Raw genomic sequence first — 18,961 nt, forward strand, 5'->3', positions numbered from 1 at the left:
CCTATAAGGGAATCCTGGCAGAGATTACAAAATAGGTCTTAGCCAAAAAGCAAACAAACAAATAAACCAACAAACACGCAAGCAGGCAAAAATGGAAAAGTTCTTAAATAGAGCTTGACTTGTCTTACAACAAACCATGTTTGGCAACAATCCAGCAGGGAATGATTGTCAAGCTGGCTCTCCTGTAGGTTGTGGGCTTTGATTGCAGGCAGGTGTGTAGATTGATGAGTGCCACCAGGTGCGTGGAATGACGGACTGCCAACAAGGGGTGGGGGGAGAAAAAAAGGACAAGGACAAGGACAAGGACAAAACCAAAAACACATCAGACACACTAAATACACAAAAGTGACTGGAAAAAAATAAATAGAAATCACACTCACACAGACATACAGGAGTCACCTCAGGCCTTTTGTTACATTCAGAGCATTAATGTGGCAGCAAACAACTAGATGCTATGTAAAGACATAGTGGATTATTGGCATCCTGCGCAGAGATTTGGTCAGGGCCCCACTGTGTGCTGTAACCTAAGATTCTTTGTAGTGAAAACTGCACTGGCTGTGTATGCATTTCAGTGCATGTCAGTCCCTGTGTCTGTGTCCCCACTGTCATTATTTATTGTTATCTCTTTGGCTGAAACATGGTTAGTAATAAAATTGTACATTCCACTGACTACCTAATCCCTACTGCAGATAAACCCATCCAGATTTGAGGTGTTGGATAGCTTAATTGTGGAAGCATAATACCTCTCACATACAGAATGTGTCACACTTTGCTGAAAATTGCCCAAATGCATGCTAAAGGTCACAGTATTGTGAAGTTAGTAGATCCACATCATCTTCAAAGAAAAGACACGGTATTCATAGGACCCTAAACTGCAGTCTGGCACCTGTTAACTACCTTTTCATAATGTCGAGACCTCACCTGTGCCCTGTGGCCAGGAATGTCCCAAACATGGCAAAGTAAGAAGAAAATACAGGCAGAGGGCAGGGTGTGGGGTCTGGAAAATCCCACATATACCTTGAAGATATTCAGAATAGGATATGGCAGAAAACTCTTTTTCTGTTTGAACATCTTTTTGTCTCTTGCTTCACCCTGTAAGTCAACTGGGAGAAAACATCACTGTTCTATTTTTTATACTGCTTCAAAATACATAAATACCAGTTTGAGCTCCTAATTTACATTAAGGTATGGTGATGCCACCCAGTGGTTTAGCTGTCAGACAGAATGATGTCCACACAGAGGTGGCCAGAACAGGGTTGGGCACTCTTACAGTTGTTGTTGGTGGCATCTGTCTCTCAAGCTCAGGAGCCAGTGTGCAGGCGGAGAGGGAATCTTGAGAACCCCCAACTATTCAAGGGTGGGGACATTTTGTTAGGGGGGATCTTCTCTTTCCACAGCAGCTGGAAAGATAGAAAGGAAAGCTACATGCACAAGCCACTGCCACTGCAATGCACCAGGTAAATTATACCATACAAACATTTTTAAATTTCAGTTATCTAATTGGTAGTTGGTACAGATGCAAAACAGGTAGCAAAGGGCATCAGGCTGAGTATTAAAATTATAAATATTTCATGCTATGTGTATTATTACTTTTAAATGCTTCCGTGCTTGTTTGCAATTGTAATATTGATATCTATATGTATGTAGTTTGCATTTCAGAGGTTTCCAGTATGCCCAGGCTATGCTATTTGCCATAGAGGAGATTAATAATAATACAGACCTACTGCCTGGCATCTCTTTGGGTTATAAGCTCTATGATGCCTGTGGCTCAATTGCCAGGAGTGTGAGTGTTGCATTGGCCTTGGCTAATGGTAATGAAGTGGTATCGGAACCCTTGGAGACACCATGTAACAGACCTGCTCAAGTGCAGGCTATTATGGGAGAAACCTCTTCCTCTCCCTGCATGGCTATAGCTACTGTCATTGGACCCTTTCATATCCCAGTGGTGGGTAAGATTAGTAGAAAATTAAGATATATTTGTAAAAAAAAAAACACATGTCCTGTAATCCTTCCAGCTGATCATGACAAAAGGATTTCTTAAAAATTTACAAATCATTAGGAAATACCTAACATAGTATATAAAATGTCATAGAGTATGCAACAATAAACTGTTAAAATAACACAGTTAGGCATTACTAATAAATTGTTAATATTGCTATAATTTCATTGTTTGCAAAGCAAAAAAATAACTATAGACTTAAGTTTAATTAACTTTAAGTTTGCCATTAATAAATGATGGTTATTATGACATGCATCCAAATTGTAGTGTTCTCTGTAAATGTTTTACATTTTATATCATATTATGGTATATCATTTCATTTCTATTTTAGATCAGCCACTTTGCAACTTGTGCTTGCCTCAGTGATAAAACCAAGTACCCATCCTTCCTCAGGACAATACCCAGTGACTACTACCAGAGCAGAGCCCTGGCCCAGTTGGTCAAGCACTTTGGCTGGACTTGGGTTGGAGCGATTAGAACAAATGATGATTATGGAAATAATGGCATGGCCACATTCACAGAAACTGCCCAGCAGCTGGGAATCTGTCTTGAATACTCTGTGTCTTTCTTTAGGACAGATCCACCAGACAAAATAAGAAAGATAATAGACATCATTAAGGCTTCCACCTCTAAGGTGATTGTCACTTTCCTCAACCCCACTGATATTGAAATACTAGTACAAGAGTTGTCTCACCACAATTTGACCGGATTTCAGTGGGTAGGAAGTGAGGCCTGGATCTTTGATCCTCAAACTGCAGCCATGGATAAGCATCATATTCTGGATGGTGCCATAGGCCTGTCCATCCCCAAAGCACATGTCAGTGGCATGAGAGAGTTCATTTTGGATGTGAAGGCACTCAATTCATCTAATAATGAAATATTTACAGAGTTTTGGGAGACATTGTTTAGTTGCAAGTCCAAGCAGTCAAAGTCATCAGCAATGAATCAGAGAGAATGCACTGGACATGAAGATCTGACTGGGGTGCAAAACAGCTTCACTGATATGTCGCTCATGCCTATCTTTAACAATGTCTATAAAGGAGTTTATGCTGTGGCCCATGCTCTTCATAGTATTCTCAGCTGTAATAAAACATGTAACAACAGGGTGCAGCTACATCCATATACAGTGAGTTCATGAATAAATCACCAGTCTATCACGGTGTTAAGCTACAAAGTGTATGTCAGATAATGATTGACATGGATGCATATCTTTTTAGATTTTGCAGCACATCAAAAACATCCATTTTAAAACAAAGGAAGGAGATGAAGTTTACTTTAATGAAAATGGAGACCCTGCAGCAAAGTATGAAATAATAAACTGGCAGCCTACAAAAAGTGGCATTGTTGACTTTGTTACAGTTGGTCTTCATGATGCATCTTTACCTGCCGACAAACAGCTGAATCTGCAAAATAATTCGATAATTTGGGCAAGGAACTCACAACAGGTATGCCATCATGTAGTCTCTGTCGCTGATAATTACAGTCTATTTGAACTAGTTGAATTGTTAAGTTCGTGTTTGTTACCACTTATAGTTGGTATTAATCTTGTCTTTTTATAGTCAGTGCCCAAAGAGTTCAGAGTTGCTTTGTTCTTGCAGGTGCCTGTGTCAGTTTGCAGTGAGAAGTGTCCTCCAGGAACTCGCAAGGTTCTCCAGAAAGGAAAGCCTGTCTGCTGCTATGACTGTATAAGATGTGCAGAGGGAGAAATAAGCAATATAACAGGTGTAAAAATACTAAAATCAGTAGGAAATTTTAAAAAATGTCCATTAAAGGCTCAGCTCACTCAAATAACAAAAAGGCCAATAGTATTTTCACACCTTCATTGAGCTATCTGAGCATGTAGATTTAGTCTCATCTGCTGAGGTTTAGACATTTCCTTCTCACTCTTTGAGGCTACAAAAAATTACATTTAGAATGAATTACATTTCTGATCTGTAAATAGACTTTTGAAAAAAGTAACAATTCTTAGGTAAAGAAATTAAAAAGAAAACAACTTAAACCTTATGAATAGCACCTTTTAACACTGTTTCTTGTACCTATAACATCCAAATCATTCAATATGATACTGAGCAACCGTCAAGTGGTTGTACATTTATTATCTGGTAAACATGCAGTGCATGTCTTGTACACATAGAAAACACACAATATAGACAAAAGAAAGACAAGTCTTCTTTTATATCACTTCTCAGAACTTTTATATAACTTTGACCTCACTGCTGAGGCGTTAAGATTTCTCTCTTACTGTCTCTGAAACAGCAATAATACACTGAGAGTGAACTAAAGTGCATGTGCAACTAGAATGAAAATTGGAATTATAAAATTACAACATTATGGGCATAAATCAATAAATAATACCTCCTGGTCGTGTATATTGTACTTGAGAAGTCCAAATTATTCAAAATGACAATATGCATATATCAGAATATTCAATTTTTCATGTTGTGTCTGTCTTGAATGCAGGATATGACGTAGAGACAAAACCAAAGACAAATGTACTGAACAAGTCTAATACTTGCTTGCATATTATTTTTCAGATTCTATCACATGTGTGCAATGCCACCCTGAGTTCTGGTCAAATGAGAGAAGAGATGCCTGTGTAAAGAAGGAGGCAGAGTTTCTGTCTTATGAGGAGATAATGGGAGTGCTGCTCACTGCTGCATCATTATTTGGAACATGCATCACTGCTGTTGTGGCCTTCATTTTCTTCAGATACAGGAGAACTCCGATTGTCAGGGCCAACAACTCTGAGCTGAGCTTCCTGCTGCTCTTCTCCTTGACTCTGTGTTTCCTGTGTTCTCTGACCTTCATCGGTCGGCCCTCTGAGTGGTCCTGCATGCTGCGACACACAGCTTTCGGCATCACCTTTGTTCTCTGTATCTCATGTGTTCTGGGGAAAACTATAGTGGTGTTAATGGCCTTCAGGGCAACACTTCCAGGTAGTAATGTGATGAAATGGTTTGGGCCTGCACAGCAGAAACTCAGTGTCCTGGGTTTCACTCTAATACAAGTTATCATATGTATCCTCTGGTTGACAATCTCTCCTCCTTTTCCATTCAAGAATTCTAAGGACTTTAAGGACAAAATTATCTTAGAGTGCGCTCTGGGTTCAGCTGTAGGCTTTTGGGCTGTACTTGGGTACATAGGACTTCTGGCCATGTTTTGTTTTGTTCTTGCTTTTCTGGCTCGGAAACTGCCTGATAATTTCAATGAAGCCAAATTTATCACCTTCAGCATGCTGATATTCTGTGCAGTATGGATCACCTTTATCCCAGCGTATGTCAGCTCTCCTGGGAAGTTCAGTGTTGCTGTGGAAATATTTGCTATTCTGGCGTCAAGCTTTGGACTGCTCATTTGTATTTTTATTCCAAAATGTTACATTATGTTATTGAAACCTAAGAAGAATACAAAAAGGAGTATGATGAGCAAGGGAGCACCAAAATCATTCTGAAAACTTAAAATAATATGACAGCAAAGGCACTGAATTGTGCCATTATAAATTTTACAAAATCATTTGTTTACCAGACTGTTAAGTAGACATATAGCTTTATCATCTTCAATGCTTACATTATACTAGTATTGTGTTCCCACTGTATATTATTTAATTTGTGACATGAACATAGACTATTGAGATAACAGTTTACAATATTATATAACCTCAATCAACCAACACACAAATAAATGCACAAGCCTACTGATTTAACAAAATTGCATACAGCTTATAGAATTGTAATTCAAGAATAAAATCAACATTTTAACAGACAAAAGCAACTTGTTTGGTTTTCTCTGGTCTCCTGAGGGTTTTGTTTAACCATGACAACTTCCCCCTTGTTGTTGAAGGTATATAAATCCCAGCCATGAGCTCTAAAGCTGATTGGCCCGGCCTCAAGAGCAGAACAGAGCTATGCCTTTGTCAAGGCTGCTCCTCTTGGTTTTGCTAATGGGAGAGGGAGAGTCTGTGTGCCGACTGCAAGGCTCATCACAACCACCTGAACTGGCCCAAGATGGCGACATCATTATTGGAGGCATTTTTTCATTTCGCACAGGGCAGGATTATGTGATTAACACATTTCAGGCAATTCCGAAAGAACGAAAATGCAAGAAGTATGTGTTGCTTGGGGTGTTTTAAATGGTTAATGTGTAGTTTGTACTGCATTTGAGACTAATATATTTAATTCTGTCTTTTACCAACCCAGTTTCAATTTTAGAGAATTCAAATTTGCTCAAACTGTAATATTTGCTATAAATGAGATCAACAAAAATCCTGATATGCTTCCTGGTGTTAAACTTGGCTACAAGATCTATGGTAACTGTGGAACTATGGACATACTGAGAGCTGCACTGGCACTGGTGAGTGGACTAGAGAGAGAAGTGCATGAGGACAATTGCACTAAAACTGAGTCAGTGCAAGCTATCTTGGGACATTCAGGATCAAGACCAACTATTGCGTTTGCACAAGTTGTTGGAAGGTTTCATGTACCAGTGGTAAGTCAAAAAAACAAACAACAAAACAGACCAAAAAAGTTTAGAAATGCCGCTAGAATCAAGTGTGTGTGAAGCGTTTTTTGAAAAATGTACAGTTTATGACAATGTTCTGCAAAATTTCAACTGTTGGATGGATCTAAATGGCCATTATGCCATAATGTTATATATTTACTTGGTTACTGCCATTAATATGTTTGTCTCTTTCTCTGCAGCTCAGCCATTTTGCCACCTGTGCCTGTCTGAGCAACAGAAAAGAGTATCCCACTTTTTTCAGAACTATTCCCAGCGACTACTACCAGAGCAGAGCACTGGCAAAGCTGGTCAAGCACTTTGGTTGGACCTGGATTGGGGCTCTAGCTGTGAATAATAAATATGGCCTCGGTGGCATATCTGCATTTATCCAAGCTGCACAAGAATATGGAGTTTGTGTTGAGTATTCTGAAGTATTTTCATCATCAGATCCACCTGGTATCCTGCAGGGAATAATCAAGATCATTAAGCATGCCACTGCCAAAGTGATTATGGCTTTTATGTCTCACAGAGAAATTAAATTGCTTGCAAAAGAGTTGTACAGACAGAACATTACAGGACTGCAGTTTGTTGGCAGCGACGCCTGGATCACAGATCATTCACTGACTGACGGTGAGGGACACAGCATCCTTGTTGGCTCACTAGGCTTCACTGTCAGCAAAGTTCAGATCCCCGGGCTGGAGGAGCACCTGAGGCAGCTCCACCCCTCACAGTTTCCTGACAGCGGGTTTGTCAGAGATTTCTGGGAAGATGTGTTTGACTGCACTCTGAATGACACTGCGATCACACAAAGAAAGCCATGCAGTGGTGCTGAGAGCTTGCAGAATGTTGACTCACAGTTCACTGATGTGTCTGAGCTGAGATTCACCAATAATGTGTACAAGTCAGTTTACGCAGTGGCTCATGCTCTTGACAATCTGATAAAATGCAAGGAAGGTAAAGGGCCCTTTTCAAATGAGAGTTGTGTCAGCACCAGAAACATTCACCCAAGACAGGTGAGGAAGCATCAGTTAAGAGTGATGCAGTAATAACGGCAGGAACCTGTCATTTAATCCCTATGCAATTTCTTTACTAGGTCTTGCAATATCTCAGCACTGTGAATTTCACTACCAAGGCAGGGGAAAGGGTTTATTTTGACAGTAACGGAGACTCACCAGCAAGATATGAACTTGTCAATATACAAATGACAAGCAAAGGAACCATGGAAGGAGTAACAGTAGGCATTTATGATGCTTCTCTTCCAGAAAGTCATCAGTTTATTACCAATAACATCTCAGTTGTCTGGGGAAATGGGCTGATTGAGGTAAAGCAGATACTGAGGTTTGGCCTACTTAAAAATGTTCTATGTTTTGTATTTTTGATGCACATTTAACTGTAAATATTGTACATATTGCACACATGTTTTTTTCTTGGTGTGTAGGAGGTCCCTCTGTCAGTTTGCAGCAAGAGCTGTCTCCCAGGAACTCGTAAGGTCCTCCAGAAAGGAAAGCCAGTCTGCTGCTATAACTGCATACCCTGTGCAGCAGGCGAAATCAGTAATTTAACAGGTATATTAACAATGTACAAGTATTTTATTTGCTGTTGGAAATGCCATGAAACATTTCACACATGATAGACAAAAAGGGAAAATTAAACAGAAAATCAGTTGGCAGTTTTACAACTCATTACCTCGAGAACCATAAGTCAGCTGAACTCTTGGAAATCTTGATAAACATCAGTTGTCTTGTGCAGTTGTCTTTCACAAGCATTTAAACCTCCAAAGCATGAGCAACTTAGTTTGATTTATTTCAAAAACATGGGAATAAGGCAATTGGTAACCTTGCATGAAATGTTCCACAAATTACAAAAAAATAGTAAAGGGTGACAAAAAATATGTATTTGACTATATGTGAATATGAAAGAGAGATAATTATTAGAGAATTATCAAATAACTGGGGGGGGGGTGTATATTTATGATTATGCATTTTAATTATGTATTATAATTTTATTAATATTACATTCATTTTTTTGGTTCATTTCAGGCAATTTCCTGTTGTTTTTTTTATGATTTCAGGTAATTTTCTTGTAACTCTCTACCCATTTTTTGCTGATTTTTTTTGGTGTTTGTTGTTAAGTTGCTCATTGCCTGTTTTGGTTTTTTTTTTTTAAAAATCAAGTCATTTTGCTCAGGTTTCTAAGGGTTAATTCCATATTTCTATGTATTCTTTTTTTTTAATTATTTTGCAGATTCCATACACTGTATGAAATGCCCATCAGAGTACTGGTCCAACGAGAAAAGAGATGCCTGCATCCTTAAAGCAATTGAATTTTTGTCATATGATGAAATTCTAGGAACATTGTTAGCCTTGTTTTCTCTGCTTGGAGTTTTTCTTACTATGATCATAATGCTAGTCTTCTATGGCCACAGAGAAACCCCTCTAGTGCGAGCCAATAACTCTGAGCTGAGCTTCCTGCTGCTCTTCTCCTTGACTCTGTGTTTCCTGTGTTCTCTGACCTTCATCGGTCGGCCCTCTGAGTGGTCCTGCATGCTGCGACACACAGCTTTCGGCATCACCTTTGTTCTCTGTATCTCATGTGTTCTGGGGAAAACTATAGTGGTGTTAATGGCCTTCAGGGCAACACTTCCTGGTAGTAATGTGATGAAATGGTTTGGGCCTGCACAGCAGAGGCTTAGTGTCCTGGGTTTCACTCTAATACAGGTTCTCATTTGCATACTTTGGCTGACAATCTCTCCTCCCTTTCCCTTCAGTAATTTGTTGCTGTATAAGGACAAAATCATCCTAGAGTGTAATCTTGGCTCAGCTATAGGGTTTTGGGCTGTGTTAGGATATATAGGACTTCTAGCTCTATTATGTTTTATTCTTGCTTTTCTAGCAAGAAAACTGCCTGATAATTTCAATGAAGCTAAGCTGATCACCTTCAGCATGCTGATATTCTGTGCAGTATGGATCACCTTTATCCCAGCATATGTCAGCTCTCCTGGGAAATTCACTGTAGCTGTGGAGATATTTGCCATTCTGGCCTCAAGTTATGGTCTCCTCTTCTGCATTTTTCTGCCAAAATGTTTCATAATTTTGTTTAGGCCTGAGAAGAACACCAAGAAACACATGATGGGAAAGACATCGAATAATGAAATACATCAGTAACCTTTGTCCAAATGACTTGTCGTGTCATTTTCCTCTTTTACATTAAAAATGTAATGAATACATTTTTAATCATGTTCAAGTTCAATCATGTTATTTTTCATTAATTTGACCCCCAAGCACGCATGCACGCACGCACGCACACACACACACACACACACACACACACACACCATCAAATCTGAGTGTTTTAGCCTCTGACATTATGACACATAATGAAATACAAAGAATATTTCTCTACCTCATGAATGATGATTAAGATTCGAAACACCTTCATTTGTCTCAGAAAGGGAATTAAGTTTAATAATCTACCCAGACCATACACAAATCCACAAACAGAAACAAACAGCAATGGTGTGAGCCAAGAAGAAGACTCTTCTATTGCATTAAGGCCACGTTACCAAAGTTCATATGATAACACAGTTTGACTTTAAAGTGACATGACAAAAGAAACTATTAATCATGGAAATACTATGCAAACATAGTTTACACACCCAGAGTTTATAAATACTTCTTGTAGGCCTCTCTCACAGGAGACATTTCGACATGTCATAATAGAAAAAGCACAGGTGTCACTAATAACAGCCACGGCAGCTCTGTTCTATTCAGATGCCTCAGTGAAAGTGACGATGAGAGAGCAGCCAGGTTACAAAGATCCTGGGATCAAAGCAGCTGAATGGCATTTAGCCATCGTTATTTTCATTATTTACACCCGTGCTCTTCCTACTATGACATGTCTGTGGAAGAGGCTGATTACTCCTTACTTCTGGACAAAAAAAATAGACTGGGTGTGTAATGCCCAGTGTAATGTGTAATACAGCTATAGTTGATAACTTTTATGAAAATAACTTTTTGTAGTACTGAAACTGCCGCCATATTTTGACAGTACATACATGAGACAGATAGTCTGTGAAAAAGTCCATCCTCCTCATCCAATTGCTTCTAGTGGCATTTGCTAAAATTGACCGCAGCGCACCAAAAACAATTACTCTCTTACGCAGCTGTCAATCACCTCATGAACTAGGGTCAAACAAGGCAGCACTGATTAAATATGAATAAATATTGTGTTACTGCATTGCACATTTCTTGCCTGAAATGTTTTCAAAAAAACATTTTTAGTCTAGTCATTAGCTTTCTCAATTACTTGAAGCAAATCAAAAAAAGTTTGAATGCAACAACAGTGGATAAAAAAAGGTGAAGGCGAAGTAAATTAAATTCCCACTGCTACTCTCAAGTTCAAATATACAATGATGCAATGCGGCAAAAACAAAGGTTACATGTGTACACACACAAAAACAACACCAAAGAAAAACAGTGCAAGATAAATAAGTCCCCATCTGTTGTAAGCATGACTTCATTACCTAGTGGCTTGACTGAGGTGGAAAAGCTGCCGCAGGGCTCTAAAACACCGACACCAGAGAATAAACATTGCAGATTGCTTCATCCTTTTACTCAACAACAGGAACAGCAGGTGGCACATTGCTTCAAGCAGAAAAAATAGGCTCTGTTAATTAACATCCTTGTCACAACATGTTAATGTTACATTTCAAATCAATTGAGAGTTTGTTTTGATCTTTTTTCTTCCGCCTTGATTATTGTTTTTTTCCTTTTAGCTCTGAGATCAGGTCTGCTGTACTGTGCCAGTGTTTACCTCATCAGCAAACTAAAATAAATGTTGTATTTTCATCTGTTAGCACTATAGCCTATAATATATATATATATATATATATATATATATATATATATATATATATATATATATATACATATATATATATATATATATTTGTCACCTTTGACCATGTTTCAGATTACTTACTCTTTAGTTAGAAAGACATAAAGGCCCTAAATCATCTGTCAAATGTCCCAACAACCAGGTGCTGTCATGAAGTGCTTAAACATAATGCAATACTATGATTTATTCTTAAATTTTAGGAAGACAAGTCTAAGCCCCGATAAATGCATGACATCATACAACATGTCCTGTTAGTTCTGATGTGCAGGTACAGGTTGTCACACCTGTATGACACCACATATGGAACACTATCATTGAAATGCCATCTTCGCCATTTTTGAAAATTCATAATGTTTTTTTTTTTCTTTTTATCCTCATAGCTAACAATAAAATAACTGGCAATAAGAAATGAAAGAGCAGTTCAACTCTACACCCATCTTTGGCTACACTTTTTGTAGACAAATCGGCTGACGTACACTATACAGACCTGGAAAAAATTGGTGCTGACAATATTGATTCGGAAAAAAAACTTCATGGTTTGGCTTTATATTCATATGGGAAGCAAGCACCGTGCGTATCATGCTGCCATGAAAGGTAGCTTTTGGCACAAGTGTCTGACATGGAAATCACTGACAGATTTCTAAATTGCATTTTTGACCACAAGAGGTTATTTTTTTAGTATTTTTGCACAAAACACCAACTGAAACATAATATGTAATCAAGACACCCCCATACCTATGACAGAGGGTTGATTGCCAATGACCCCAAAATGATGTATATAACCAACACGTTGTCATCCCAAATCGTCACATATTGCATCTTTAACATTGGAAGCCAACACCGGACTTCCACCGCCATATAATGCCACGACCAGTTTTGTCCAGCCACCTTCTCACCTGACGCTCTGCAGCAGCATTTCATGCACACACGAAAGGTACCTTTTGGTGTTGCAATCTTATGTGAAAAGCATAGACAAAGTTGTGATATTCTATGAGTTAAGAATGAGAATTGTCTGATATAACCATAGAAGAATACCAGTGATAGGCATACATATTCATAGAACTTGACTTACATCCAGTAACTACTATTTGACATTTTGAAATATACGCAGTTTGGTTATGTTTATGCAACAAAACTACTTTGTTAGATTTCATTATGTGTGTTGCATAAGGTAAGTTATATACATAAGTTACATTGGGTGTGTGAGTCAAGCATGTTATGTAAGTCAACTTGTGGACTCAAGTTAAAATGCGTTAATGTCTACTTTTACTTTCATATAAGACACAAACAGTGGTCTCCCCAATAAAAGTCCTGTGATTGTTCGACCTACCCATCAACTCTTGACATTCCTCATATGCTGACTTTGTCACTCTTTGTACTACACCACCTGACTTGCTTCTTTCCTCCCCTCACAATATTTGGAGCCACTAGAGACTGCTGTCAAACAATAAACAAAAATAATGGTCCTAATGCAAATACAGGACAACAAACAAAACAAACAAAAAGACATCAGGGTCAGCACCAAAAAGCAAATACACAATCATGGAAAATAGCATATGAATGATTTATTACTTCACTGACATAATTTCAGCATTACATAAGAAAATAGTGTTTGGGTATGTTTAAAAATGCCATTTCCCAATTATTAAGAATGATTTAAAAAGTCCTGAGCCTGTACCTGGCTCTGGTTTTACTTTGACTTATGATTTAACCTTCTGCCAAAATTGAGATATCCTGCTAAGTAAAAAAACAGTCTAACTAAATTGGACAGGTCATTTGACTACTCTATGAAGGACACAAAAAAGCTTTAAAAGGTGTGGGTTTTAGCTAAACAAATCAAATCTTGGCTATTCCATACTCTATTGCTGTATACCACACCTTTTTTCCTCTGTCCCTGTGGAACTACTTCATTTTCTTTACATGCTAAAGCAGCAGGTCTTGAACTAGGTTGAAAAGGCTTAGACAGGGTATAAAGAGTTGAGACAAGGGACAGGAGTTAAAGAGGACAGTCTGCAGAGAGAAGCAATGCCACTACTGAAGTTAGTCCTCCTGGTTCTTATGATCCAGAGGGCAATGCCAGTGTGCCGGCTGCTGGGCAGAGCACAACCCCCCGAGATGAACAAGGCTGGAGACTTCATCTTAGGTGGCATTTTCACCTTTCGGACCGGGTACAGCGGCAGCGTGCCCACCTTTCACACGATACCCAGTCCTCCAACGTGCCTGAAGTGAGTATATGTTTTTGATTTTGTTCAGTTATGTGCTTTCTTGTTCAAAACATTTCCCTGAAAATCAATTGATTATTTTTTTCTTTTTGTTTTTTTTCTAGCATTAATGTAAGAGAATTCAAATTTGCCCAGACCATGATCTTTGCAATTGAAGAAATAAATCAAGATCCTGCTATTCTTCCCAACCACACACTGGGCTACAGGATATACAATTCCTGTGGAATGACAAACATTATGCAGAGTGCCATAGATTTAGCCAACGGGCGGAGAGAGATCATAGACGAGAGGAACTGTACAAAGGCCGACACTGCACAGGCTATACTCGGCCACTCTGCCTCTGCACCCACAATGGGATTTGCCCGGATTATAGGAAGGTTCCAGATACCAGTGGTAAAAATGTTACACTTAATAAGTGTGTACAAAAAAATATGAAAGGGGTTGTGTAAAGCATGTTTCTAAACCACTGTCATTTGAGTTATAGTGATTTTAAATAATCTTATTCTGAATTTCAAAGACTGACTAACTTGAATAATAATATTAATCCTTTCTTATTTTCTTGTAGATGAGATTTTTTTGTAGATCAGCATTCCCAAAACTTCTTCTCAAGTACCACTAGTTCTGCATATTTTAGATCTCTCCCTGCTGCAACACAGTTGATTCAAATGATCAGTTCATTATGAACTCCTCAAGCTGCTTGATAACGAGCTGCATTGGAGCAAGGAGAGATCTAAAACATGCATTGTACAAGAGAGAGGTTTGGGAAATGGTGCTCTATATGATTATTGTGTAATAAACATATTTCTGTCCTGTCTTGCACAGCTAAGCCACTTTGCAACCTGTGCATGTCTCAGCAACCGAGAACAGTTTCCATCATTCTTCCGAACGATCCCCAGTGACCACAATGCCAGCAGAGCCCTGGCAATGCTGGTCAAACACTTCGGCTGGACCTGGGTGGGTGCGATTAGTAACAGAAATGACTATGGTATCAACGGGATCGCCGCATTTATGCAAGCTGCACAAGAAGAGGGGGTGTGCGTAGAGTATTACCAGGCGTTTGAGCAAACAGGTCCTCTTCATGAGCTAACAAAAGTAGTTGAAACTGTGAAGCACTCCACCTCGAAAGTCATCGTGACCTTCATGTCCCATAGAGAAATGAATGTGCTGGCAGCTGAGTTGTACAGACAGAACATTACAGGACTGCAGTTTGTTAGCAGTGACGGCTGGATGACAGATCATTCACTGACTGACGGTGAGGGACACAGCATCCTTGTTGGCTCACTAGGCTTCACTGTCAGCAAAGCTCAGATCCCCGGGCTGGAGGAGCACCTGAGGCAGCTCCACCCCTCACAGTTTCCTGACAGTCAGTTTGTCAGAGATTTCTGGGAGGATGTGTTTGTCTGCGCTCTGAATGACACTGCGATCAAAAAAAGAAAGCCATGCAGTGGTGCTGAGAGCTTGCAGAATGTTGAATCATATTTCACAGATGTCTCTGAGCTGAGATTCACCAATAATGTGTACAAGTCAGTTTACGCAGTGGCTCATGCTCTTGACAATCTGATAAAATGTGAAGAGGGTAAAGGGCCATTTTCAAACGGGAGCTGTGCTAATGCTGAAAATATTCAACCATGGCAGGTTAGGAATAGAAAACAAAAAGGGCATTTGTCTTTTGAATTCATTGATCAAATTGGCTTGATTTGTTTGGAAAATGTGGGAAGAAGGCAACAAAAGAAGTAATGACCAAACATTAGCAGGAAATTACTAAAAAAAGAAAAAAAAGAAAAGGTGGTAGTGGAAATAACCAACAAAACTTGCTTAAAGCATGCTTAAAAATTATAATAATTATGTAATATAATTGTCAATATTATAATTTTTGTTGTTGTTGTTATAGTTGTTTCCCTGGCTTTTTAAAGCTTTTATTAATTTAATTTTCATAATTTTCTAAATTTACTAATTTCTTGCAGGTTGTGAAGCATTGCTCATTGCCTTTTTTCCCATTTTTTTCTTTTTTTTTTAAGAAATCACACTAATTTGATCAGGGTTAAAAGTTTGAATTACTTGTGAAAGGCATCTGTAAGCAGCACAATAAAGATGATGTCACTTCAGGTTTCAAAGAGTTAATTTATTCTTCTTCTCTACAGGTGCTACATTACTTACAGAATATCAACTTCACAACAAGTCAAGGGGAAAGAGTGACTTTTGACCGAAATGGAGATTCACCTGCAAAGTATGATCTCATAAATTTACAACATGTGACTTCAGGAACCACACATGTTGCCACAGTTGGTGCTTTTGATGCCACTCTGCCCCGTGAGCGTTGCTTAATAACAAATGGCATGAAGATATTGTGGGTAGGAGGGAGTGACACGGTACATTTTCATATTGCTTTGTTCTCAAATTTCTGGGTTGTTAGCCACTATGCCATTCTGCATAATATTTCATAATATACTAGAATATAGCCTCATTTAATGTGTCTAAGAATGAAATTCAAATGATGTGAAAACCAATAAAATTAAACAGTGAACACATTCATGCACCAGGTGCCTGTGTCAGTGTGTAGTGAGAGCTGCCCCCCAGGAAAACGCAAAGTCCTGCAGAAGGGAAAACCTGTTTGCTGTTACGACTGCATACAGTGTCCAGATGGCGAAATTAGCAACATAACAGGTTTGATTTACAAACAGTCATTTTTACACACTGTGTCTGGAATGTTGCATTCCCTTTCCATGATTAGTTTATGAGCTAATCAGTTTTTATTGTCTCTTTCACAAACAGACTCTATGGATTGCTACAAATGTCCCATTGATTATTGGTCGAATACCAGAGGAGACACATGCATCTTGAAGGAAATTGAATTTCTGTCTTATGCAGAGATCATGGGGATAATTTTAACATTGTTTTGTTTGATGGGGGCCAGTTTGACAACAGTGATAGCATTAGTGTTCTTTCACTTCAGAGAAACTCCTATTGTCAGGGCCAACAACTCTGAGCTGAGCTTCCTGCTGCTCTTCTCCTTGACTCTGTGTTTCCTGTGTTCTCTGACCTTCATCGGCCGGCCCTCTGAGTGGTCCTGCATGCTGCGACACACAGCATTTGGCATCACCTTTGTCCTCTGTATCTCATGTGTTCTGGGGAAAACTATAGTGGTGTTAATGGCCTTCAGGGCGACACTTCCAGGCAGTACTGTCATGAAATGGTTTGGGCCTGTTCAGCAGAGGCTCAGTGTCCTGGGTTTCACTCTAGTACAGGTAGTAATTTGCATACTTTGGCTAACAATCAACCCTCCATTTCCCTTCAAAAATATAAACCTCTATAAAGAGAAGATTATTCTTGAATGTGCCCTGGGATCACCTGTGGGATTCTGGGCTGTTTTAGGATACATAGGACTATTAGCTGTATTATGTTTTGTACTTGCTTTTCTGGCTAGAAATTTACCTGATAATTTCAATGAAGCTAAATTAATCACGTTCAGCATGCTGATATTCTGTGCAGTCTGGATCACATTTATCCCGGCATATGTCAGCTCTCCTGGGAAGTTCACTGTAGCTGTGGAGATATTTGCTATTCTGGCCTCAAGTTATGGACTTCTCTTCTGCATTTTTATCCCCAAGTGTTATGTTATTTTATTGAGGCCAGAGCAAAATACTAAAAAACATATAATGGGCAAAACAAAAGATATTCACTGTTAATTTTACACTGTTGTCATTCACTTCTTTTTAATTCTTCTTTATGTATTATTATTATTATTATTTTTTTTTTTTTTTTTAAAGGTTATCTTTGGAAAATGTGGCAGAGGCAGAGACAGAGGGGGAATGACACACAGCAAAGGGCCATAGGCTGGAATCAAACCTGGGCCACTGCAAAGGCCTCAGCCTGCAGGGTGCACACTCTAGCAGGCCGCCCCCTTATGTATTATTATTAAACAATTACTCAGTTACTGTTGAAGCTCTAAAATCATGGTTTTTTTTTCACTTATTATGTAAGGGAACCTGTCATTCTTCCTGACAAACTGATTTCCTAATATTACAAATGTTTTATGTAATGTTGTATTTAATGATTAATCATTAATCAATAAACAATCTTTATTTACATTGCATAAATACTTGAGTATCCCAACTTATTAACATATATTTCTTATTTCTAATTCACACCTGTGCACATGTATGGCATGTATGCTATCATATTATGATAAGAAATCATGAACAGTTTCCAGCCTTATGAAATTAGTTTGTTCAGTTTAACTAACAAATGACATAACTTTACAGTAAATTAACCACAATAGTATGTAAGCAACATCAGTTCTATAGATTGTGAGGCTCCTTTTCACATGGCTGAAAGTGCCCACATATGGCACTTAAAATGATATAATATATTGTGATACAGTATTATAAGCGAAGTCTTTGACTTGTCATTGTAATGACTTTAAGAATATATTTTTGTTTCATTATTTGCGCCTTTGCTTTTCCTGGTGCAATTTGTCATAATGGTTTCCCTGAAAAAGGCCTATATAATGCATTTAGAAGGGCTTTACTGCACATGTGGACACAACATGCTACAAGCATTAGATGCTAGTGCAGACAGGTTTTTGCCAGTTATCAATTATCGATTTTGTTTTTACTCATGTTAGCCCATGGTATTAGAGTCTACTCAGAACCTTAGGTGAAAAAAAATGAATATTCTAAATTTACCACTTGGCAGAAAGAGCTCCTACTTTTTATGTGTGTGAACATCAGTCCTGACCCGTTCAAACATTTACATAAGATGTCTTCAGTGCACTACAGTCATAAACATGCATTTGCTATCTACTGCTGGCTTACAGAATTCAATATAAATATGTAAAGGCCTCACCAAGAACTTAAAACATTTATGATTGATCATTATTAGGAAACAGGGCCCATGGGTACTGCTTTCAGAATCATTCTTCATGCCTGACATCCTTCAAATCACAAAAAAAAAAAAAAAAAAAAAAATGCAAAAATTTGCATGTACCTCTGAGAATGGACCACCTACACCTGAGTAGCAGACAGGAAGCTATAAAACACATCCATACAAGAATCCTGACTGTGCCAAAGGCGAGACTCTGAAATGATAGCAGTAACATTTGCCTTCTTAACACTGTTGACTCGGATGGCGTCATCCGACACATGGCTTCAACTGGATCAGTGCACCGAACTCAGTCAATACAATGAAGAGACAAAAAGCTGCTGCTCAAATGTATCATTTAAATATGCTTTTGTTCATGACAAAACTAAAGTCACATGTGAGAGGTGAGTATGGAGTTTTCTGTTTTCTCCATTTCATTCATTTGTATGTTGCTCATTAACTTGCTTTGTGTTTCTTTTTAAGGGCCTGT

General features: G+C 38.5%; 3 protein-coding genes across 3 annotated transcripts; all 3 read left to right on the forward strand.

Moving 5' to 3' along the window:
* Positions 1-1,266: 1,266 nt before the first annotated feature.
* On the forward strand, positions 1,267-5,447 carry LOC121938572 (extracellular calcium-sensing receptor-like). The gene is made up of 6 exons (XM_088078282.1): positions 1,267-1,457; positions 1,648-1,945; positions 2,331-3,125; positions 3,217-3,444; positions 3,598-3,721; positions 4,534-5,447. Exons 1-6 carry the CDS (start codon positions 1,426-1,428, stop codon positions 5,445-5,447), a joined length of 2,391 nt encoding a protein of 796 aa, XP_087934408.1. The 5' UTR covers positions 1,267-1,425.
* Positions 5,448-5,936: 489 nt separating this feature from the next.
* LOC121966478 (extracellular calcium-sensing receptor-like) lies at positions 5,937-9,657 on the forward strand. The gene is made up of 6 exons (XM_088078324.1): positions 5,937-6,100; positions 6,193-6,481; positions 6,694-7,506; positions 7,587-7,814; positions 7,932-8,058; positions 8,738-9,657. The coding sequence occupies exons 1-6, from the start codon at positions 5,937-5,939 to the stop codon at positions 9,655-9,657; spliced, it is 2,541 nt and encodes an 846-aa protein (XP_087934450.1).
* Positions 9,658-13,715: 4,058 nt separating this feature from the next.
* On the forward strand, positions 13,716-17,493 carry LOC148189373 (extracellular calcium-sensing receptor-like). Its single transcript, XM_088078283.1, has 5 exons — positions 13,716-14,004; positions 14,434-15,246; positions 15,753-15,980; positions 16,152-16,275; positions 16,384-17,493. The coding sequence occupies exons 1-5, from the start codon at positions 13,750-13,752 to the stop codon at positions 17,295-17,297; spliced, it is 2,334 nt and encodes a 777-aa protein (XP_087934409.1). The 5' UTR covers positions 13,716-13,749; the 3' UTR covers positions 17,298-17,493.
* The last annotated feature ends 1,468 nt before the right edge of the window (positions 17,494-18,961 follow it).

Source organism: Plectropomus leopardus, chromosome 6 (assembly GCF_026936395.1).
Source record: "Plectropomus leopardus strain MGB_pleo_1.0 chromosome 6, ASM2693639v1, whole genome shotgun sequence".
Classification (NCBI taxonomy): Eukaryota; Metazoa; Chordata; class Actinopteri; order Perciformes; family Serranidae; genus Plectropomus; species Plectropomus leopardus.